Raw genomic sequence first — 8,221 nt, forward strand, 5'->3', positions numbered from 1 at the left:
TGCCAGCAGATATGGGTACCCTTTTCAGTTTGGTTACATTGGAAACCTCCGGTCTTTGTTCATGGCTGGCTACATCCTCTATGTCCTTTTACTCTTTGTTCCCTACTGTCAGAGTTGGCTCGACCATGGAGCCATCGAGGCGATCGCCTAAGGCCTCGCATTTACGAAAGTCTCAAAATTTTATAATTTATAATTTTTTTAATAATAACTATTTTATTTAAAATAATTTAAATCCAAAATAAAATTTAACTTTTAGTCTAAATTTTACACAGACACAAGGACACACAGCCCAACAATTAATTTACGATATTTTTTCTTTCTCATTTTTTTTCCCAATTTTTATTGTTTCTTCTTGAATATCTCATAGAATTTAAGACTATAAATGTATTTTTAATTATAAATATTTCAATTGAAGCCCCCAAAAAAATCTTTCAATTACAAACTTCCAATCAAAAGGAATAACAATTATCATATGCTCTTACATAAAAAAAAAAATAGTCTAAGAGAAATTCCTCATTACATCAAACGAGTCGATTATATTCTGAATGCATATATTGTTTATAAAATATTGTTCACAATTTCAATTTTATTGGTTTTAGCAAAAAGATGTTTTCCAAAATTGAAGTTGATAAAGTCGTATTTAAGGTCAACTATGTTGTAAGAAAAATTAAATAGATTAGCTATATTATTCATTAAATATGATTTATTAGATAGACATCATAGACTTGATTATAAAGATTTAATCAATAATTTTGCATCTCAAAAGACAAAAAAAAAATAATTTTACATAAAACTAAACATAATTCAATACATGTTTGTGAAATAAAAATTTGTTCATTATTGATGAACTTTATCTTTTTAATGTTATTAGTTTAATGTTTTATTTTGTTTCTTTCAACAAGAGAATCAAGAATGGATAACTTTTTGCTTAACTTGCACCAATCTTCTTAGAGTTTCAAAAAAAAATTAATTTTATTTTTATTTTGTTTATTATAGTAGATTGTTTGACTTCTTTTGATCTCTCATATATTATATTTTATTTAAAAATTTATTATTGTTAAGAGATTATCGTATTTTGTAATTAATTAAAGTTTAACTTTTTTTCTTTTTAATTTAATAAAATAATAAAAAAATTCATTAAAAATGTGTATTATTTATTTATTTTTATAAAAAAATTAATACTTTTGGAAAAACCCCGAAAAACTTTTTGGTCTAAAAGCCGCAGGTTAGTTGAGCCGACTCTGCCTACTGTGTGATTTTGGAATCAGTTCTAAACTGCAATAGTTTAAGGGGCAGCAGATGGCTGCTAATCCCGCTTTTCCCTTTATTTTCTTCTTCAATTTGTCTCGTGTTCAAGTAATAAAAAAGCATTTTTATTTTTTTTTGTCACTTGCATAATGGAATCTCTTTGGAACAGTAGTTATGGGGGTAAATGATTAAGCCAAACAACCCAAAGAAACCTTAAATATGCATCCCACTAGGACGCAGTTTACCTAACTTGCCCAATTTTCCTTTTGTAAGGAGGATCTTATTTACTGCACACATTTCACACTGAATATAAGCAAACTTGGCAGCCTATCTCAACTCCTTTTATGGTGGGATCTCATCTCACCGATTCAAGTACTTCCTATTTAGATGCTACACAGTTTTGTTTTTTAGCTGGCGCATTACAATATTTGACTCTTATGAGGCCGGATATATCCTACAGTGTTAACTTTATATGTTAATATATGCATGCTCTCACCATTGATCATTTTAAAGTCTTGAAGCGTATTTTACGCTATGTCAAAGGAACCTACCATTATGGCTTGCAACTCTCACGGGATTCCCCTCAGACTTTGCTCGGCTATTCTAATGTCGATTGGGCCGGCTGCAGGGGCAGATCTAGAAATTTAGGTTGGGGGGTTGAAATTTAAAAAGTTAATGTAATAAAATTTTTATGTAACCAAAAAGTTAGTACAATAAATTTTCATTAAACTTATGCTTAATGAGATTTTGAAACAAAAAATTCACCTACAACAGAACCTACATTTATTATTGTCGATTCAAATATTCAATAACAAATTCCAAGCTTCCGGTCACACCAATTCCTTAGTTCTTAGCTAAATGCAGTAGTCAAATAGGCAAGCAGACACAACAAATCAAGCACAAACAACAAAATCACTTACTTAAAACTTGCTAAAAAAAAGGTAACGATTTCAAGAGAAAGGCAGTGAGAGCAAGAGAGACTGAGAGAGGCAGTCAGGCAGAAAGCGAGGGCGAGAAGCAGCGAGGGCTAGCGAGAGCAAGAGCAAGAGAAAGGCAGTGAGAGCCGAAGGGAGAGCGAGAGCAAGAGAGGCAGAGAGCGAGGGCGAGAAGCAACAAGGGCGAGCGAGAGTGAGAGCAAAAAAAATGCAGCAAGAGCCAGAGGGCGAACGAGAGCAAGAGAGGCAGAGAGCGAGGGCGAGCGAGAGCGAGAGCAAGAGAAAGGCAGCGAGAGCTGGAGGGTGAGCGAGAGAGGCAGAGAGCAAGGGCAACCGTGAGGGGACGAGCAAGAGAAGAGGAGGCAAAGAGCAAGAGGCAGCGAGGGTGAGCCATGAATTAGAGGGAGGTCGAGAGAGGAAAGAGAAGAGAAGGGTAGGCTAGAGTGACTTTGGGCTGGGCTACTTGTACATAATCAAAAAAATTACTTCATAAATTTAATTTTTGTTATGGGCTGCCCTGGGCTTCAACCCAGGGCAGCTCACACATAGATTCGCCCCTGGTCGGCTGCCCCATCACTCGGTGTTTAACAATTGGATTTATTGTTTATCTTGGACGCAACTTAATTTTATGATGCTCTAAAAAGCAAACTACCGTTGCACGCTCTAGTGTTGAGGCCGAGTGCCGTGCTCTTGCCTCTGTTGCTACAGAACTTTCATGGACACTTCAACTTTTTCGAGAACTCCAGATCACCCTCCCCTCTGAGACTCTTCTGCGACAACAATAGTGCCATATTCATTGCTTCCAATTTGGTCACCAAATCTTGCTCCAAACATATTGATATTGACTATCATTTTGTTCAGGAACTTATTGCTCGGCAGGTTATTAGTCTCAACTTTGTCCCCTCACACTTATAGTTGGCTGATGTTTTCACAAAAGCAATGGTTAAATTACAATTTCTATTGGATCGTGGCAAGTTGTGCATTTTTCCTCTTTCTACCATGTCAACTTTGAGGGGGATATTAGAGGACAATCTGACTCCAATAATAATTATGACCAAGATATCAATGATTCCCCACAATTATAGCAATTTGTTTTCCTTGTATATTTGTTTCCATTCCCTATATATTTGTTTCCATATTTATAATTGTACAACTTCAATGTATCTTCTATCTATAAATGAATATCTCCATACAGCATATTTTATTTTGTTTTTTCTACAGGAGAATTAGGAATAGATAGTTTTTTACTCGACTTGTACCAATCTTAAGTTTTAAAAAAAATATATATTTTATTTTTCTTTATTTATTATAGTAAGTTGTTTGGCTTCTTTTAATCTCTCATACATTATATTTTAATTGAAAATCCACTATCATTAAGAAATTATCGTATTTTGTACTTGATTGAGGTTCAACTTTTTTTTTAAAAAAATTTAATGAAATTTTTTCCAAAATATTTGTGTTATTTATTTTTTTATAAAAAAATTAATACTTTTGAAAAGACGCAGGTAAACTTTTTCGCCTCAGACCCGAAGTTAGTTGAGCCGACTCTGCGTACTGGGTGATTTTGGAGTCAGTTTTAAACTGCAATAGTTTAAGGGGCAGCAGATGGCTGCTAATCCCGCTTTTCCCTTTGTTTTCTTCTTCAATTTGTCTCATGTTCAAGTAATAAAAAAGCATTCTTTTTTGTCACTTGCATAATGGAATCTCTTTGGAACAGTAGTTATGGGGGTAAATGATTATGCCAAACAACCCAAAGAAACCTTAAATATGCATCCCACTAGGACGCAGCTTACCTAACTTGCACAGTTTTCCTTTTGTAAGGAGGATCTTATTTACTGCACAATACATTTCACACTGAATATAAGCAAACTTGGTAGCAATGGCTTGACTTAACTGTCACAGAATGGCACAGGAAGGACCATAATAGGGAACGAAGCTGACAGCGACAAGCTGGCATTCCTTACAATGGCAGACGGGAGGAAGGGGCTTTGGTGGCTCGGGCTTTTTTGGTGGTTTCGGTGGTGGTGGATCCGGCTTTGGTGGACCAACACTGATGATCTCTACTACCTTTCCTGTCTTCCTCACTTGCTTTGTCAATTTAATTGCATCGACCTTCCCCACCACTGTAAGCATCCCCTTCACATCATCCACCGATACCTGCTCAATCCCTGTGTTCAATGTTCAATCAAAATCTTAAAACTATATTGTCCTAGTATTCATTTCAATAAGCTGCTTTCGAGATAAATCAGGTAAACAGTAGTAGTGACTGAAGCTGATACCTGTAAATTTTCCAACTGCCTTCAACACCCGAGTTTTGCAGCACTGTGAGTGAATGCTGACCTTCAATACCGTTTTCTGGGTCACTATTTGTTCAGAAACATAGGAACAACAGGTGCTCCGACACACCCTAAATAGACCCATAAATTTCACCAAAGCTTAGTTGAGTCGATGTAGGATTGAGCTATGGGGCATTTACTCTATGGCAGTGAGCAAAAAGCAAACCTGTTTATAGGGGCTCTTACATGTGACAGTTGGCAATTTTAGTGATGACATCGACCCAGGGACCAACAATAGAATAAGCATTGCCAACGCACAGACAATGGTAGGCAGAGAGGATAAGAGAATCTGAATTACAATATAAGCAGTAAATGGGAAGAAGACAGGTTAAACAAACTATTGGGGGTGGGTTTGCTAACTGACGATCAACAAATCATTTTATTCTGAAGGGCGATCAAGGAAGATCCAAAACAAAGCCATTGGGAATGTTGGGAGAACAGCACGTGAAATCAACAACATATATTAAGAATGCTTAAATATTTTGTTCTCTTTCTTCTTGTTTGAACTGAGTGTGTTAAATCAAATAGATATAAAGAGTAATAGAAAATAAGTACAACAATCAATCAATCATAAAAATATTAGAATTTTACGTGAAAAACTCCCTCAATGCGAGGATTAAAAACAAAGGACTGAACTCTATCCAAAACTTTTACTATCAAACAAATAATAAGAATACATGAAAGTTTTTTTCGAGTTGTCAATAACTAGAGGTACATAACAATATTTCTTTAAGAATAACCATTCTTAAAACCAAACAACTATAATAAGAAATATATATGAGAGATCTTACCGAATAAAAACTCGACAACTACTGCAGAAATCTATTAACAGAGAGCTCTAAAATTGATCTTCACCGTTCAGATGGTAAAGTTGTGCATTGTGAACACGTTGACCAAATTTCATTCAAATCAGACCATGGATCAAAATCCAAATAGGCTCTTGATCAAAACTGAACTGCACATCTTTTTTAAATGCTGCACTTTTCTTCTCACTTTGTTCTTAGTGTGTATGGCTGCCACGTTAGAAAGGATTAAAATCCTTTAATACTTAATATTTTTTAAGATAAAAATGTCTCGAGCTCTTCCATATAAGCCTAACTTATATAGACTTTACTCGAAACCCAGCCCAAGAGGGACCTGATATTCTATGCATACACACGCCTTCTGGATCTTTTGACTTTTGGGGATAAAGAACACTATACAAATACAGCTTGCTAATGCCTTCTTGCTCTTTCTAATAAGCAGTTTTGAGACTTGTGGCTTAGCGGGGATGTCAAGGCGGAGAGTGTGTTCTTAAGAAGCCAAAAGCCCCTAATGCACCACCAAGGGAGTGCACGAGTTTAATCTAACTGAATTAACTAAATTAAATTGATTAAAATTATCGGTTCAATTTATTTTTCTTATTTGGTTTGATTTGATTAATTTTTTTAATAATTTTAATTTTTTATTTTAATTCAATTTTTTTATTGAAATGATTGAATTAATTAAATCGATCGAAATTTAAAACAACACCGTTTTTGCCGGCCTCACACAATGAAAGAGAAATTAAAAAGAGAAAAAGAAAGAAAGGACGAGGAGGGAGTTCAAAGTAAGACTGTCTTGAGTGAGAATTCACAAGTCTGAAACTCTAAGGTTGCGGTCTCTTTATTATTTTTAAAAATATATTTTTAAAAATAAAAAAAATTATAAAAAAGACTCAAAACAACAAAACAAACTCTAAACTCAAAATATATATATATATTCATATTTTATTATTGTAATGGGAAAAAATATTACAAAATTCATTAATTTTAAAATGTATATATTTTTTAATAATATATTAACATTAAATATTTTTAATTTACTGAATAATCAAATTTATTGAATAAAATATTATTAAAAATTTATTTTTAAAATTTCAAAGAGAACGTGTTTTCTAATTTTCTGTTTTGAAAGATAATTTTTTAAAATGACAAAGAGAACGCGTTTTTAATTTTTTAAAAACAAATTATCAAAATAAAAAATTAAAAATAAATTCAAAACTCAAAACTAAAAATTGAAAAGCAAAGAAAACATAACCTAACCTTTGCCGAATCGCTTTTGCCTTTAACCGTCCGCCTTCCCCTTCGTTGTCATCTCTGTTTTCTGTGAGAAATCTGTCTTATTCTACTCAAGCAACTATAAGTTACTAGGAATTGGAAACACGGTTTTGTAATTATTGACATACATTAATTTAACATGGTTCTGTACATGTAGCAACAGCCTTCTTTACCTACTCCATTCCAGCCAACTTTAACAAATCAACCACCAGCTACCTTTGCTCTCAATCATCAACAGGTAATGATGGAGAGTTTGTGCTAGATAAATTTTTCATAAAATCTACATATCATATAAAATACATGAAAAAGAATTCCTCTCAAATTCATAATTGGTGATAAAAACTTAATTGAACAGCAAACAGAATTGCACAATCCACAAGCTAAATCTTTCTCTTCTTCTCTTCTACTCTTCTACCATGCCAAAGTCGCTTCTCAATAAATAGAAAATGATATGATAAATTGAATTGAGAGAAGAGGGCCTAGCTTTCAATTTATAATGTCAATAGAATTTTACTCATCATAGACGTCTATTGAGCCTACAATTATTCCACAAATCAAGACAAATGGGCCTAAACCCATAAAGATGCACTAAGCCGAACATACCAATTATGATCATATATAACATATTGGGTCTCCAGACAATGTTAACTTAAAATTCAATTAATTTTCTCAAAATAAGACCTAATTAATATTGTAGGCATTATAAAAATTCTAACATTTGTACTAAAATCTGTTCTTTTTGATGGATACAATGTCTTTTGTGGTCAACTCCATGCAACTGACATTTTACTTTTGATGCTACTTTGGAAGGTTTAAGTGACTTCGAGAGCAGACAGCAGACCTTGATCAGAGCCCCTTAAACGAACCCTATGCCTAATCTCTTAACTTCCCATACTCTTTTATCCTAACTTGTTCAGTTAATTTAATCTATTAAGTTAATAACCACAAATGAGATTCCTAGATTGTTGAAGTTGTAAAGTGGTTCATAGCGTGAGTCCATAACAATCTGTATCTGTTTCTTTTCTTTTCTGGGCTGGATATCATGTTCTTTTCGCTTATTTGTGTTGAATTACATGTATCTCAGGTCTGATGCTCAGAGCACTGTAGCAGTGCAGCCACTGCCTAATGTGAGTTATTTTGGATCTGTACTAGCTTGGAATCATGATGCTAAAAGTGACAGCCCAAGGAGAACCCAAGAGCTTTGCGGCGGCCCCAGATGTCCCTGAATGAGAAGACATCTGAGTGGGCTCTTCCATCCTTCCATGTCTACAAGAATGGTGAGTCCCTTTTGATAAGTACAGAGAGCTTCTAGTAAAGACAGCAACAGAGCAAGGTGCAGAGTTTCTCTCATATGACCCTGGGGGAGGGAGGGGAATGGAAATTCAAGGTCCAGCACTTACATTGGAAACCTCGGGTCTTTGTTCATGGCTACATCCTCTATGTCCTTTTACTCTTTGTTCTTGTTCTTGGTATTGGATTTTGGAGTCCGTACTCTGTGATTTTTGGGAGTCAGTTCTAAACTGCAATAGTTTTAAGGGGCAGCAGATGGCTGCTAATCCCACTTTTCCCTTTATTTTCTTCTTTAATTCGTCTCCTGTTCAATTAATAAAAAAGCATTCTTTTT

General features: G+C 34.4%; 1 protein-coding gene across 2 annotated transcripts; it reads right to left on the reverse strand.

The window, feature by feature from the left end:
* Positions 1 to 1,379: 1,379 nt before the first annotated feature.
* On the reverse strand, positions 1,380 to 4,685 carry LOC127810524 (heavy metal-associated isoprenylated plant protein 43-like). Of its 2 annotated transcripts, XR_008025468.1 has the most exons (3): positions 4,463 to 4,685; positions 3,944 to 4,351; positions 1,380 to 1,460 (listed from the first exon to the last, which is right to left on the reverse strand). XR_008025468.1 is itself a non-coding variant. In XM_052350053.1 (2 exons), the coding sequence occupies exons 1-2, from the start codon at positions 4,602 to 4,604 to the stop codon at positions 4,080 to 4,082; spliced, it is 414 nt and encodes a 137-aa protein (XP_052206013.1). In that variant the 5' UTR covers positions 4,605 to 4,685; the 3' UTR covers positions 3,868 to 4,079. The 2 variants fall into 2 exon arrangements, 1 of the variants encoding a protein (XP_052206013.1); XM_052350053.1 differs by lacking the exon at positions 1,380 to 1,460 and having other exon boundaries at positions 3,868 to 4,351.
* Between the last annotated feature and the right edge of the window lie 3,536 nt (positions 4,686 to 8,221).

Source organism: Diospyros lotus, chromosome 9 (assembly GCF_014633365.1).
Source record: "Diospyros lotus cultivar Yz01 chromosome 9, ASM1463336v1, whole genome shotgun sequence".
Lineage (NCBI taxonomy): Eukaryota > Viridiplantae > Streptophyta > Magnoliopsida > Ericales > Ebenaceae > Diospyros > Diospyros lotus.

What these genes read in the sequence shown, in the direction of transcription:
- LOC127810524 (XM_052350053.1), bottom strand. Translation starts at nt 4,604, where the DNA reads ATGGGTCTATTTAGGGTGTGTCGGAGCACCTGTTGTTCCTATGTTTCT. An exon ending in GGCAGTTGGAAAATTTACAG is followed by an intron (nt 4,352 to 4,462) that starts GTATCAGCTTCA and finishes CATTGAACACAG; the next exon opens with GGATTGAGCAGGTATCGGTG.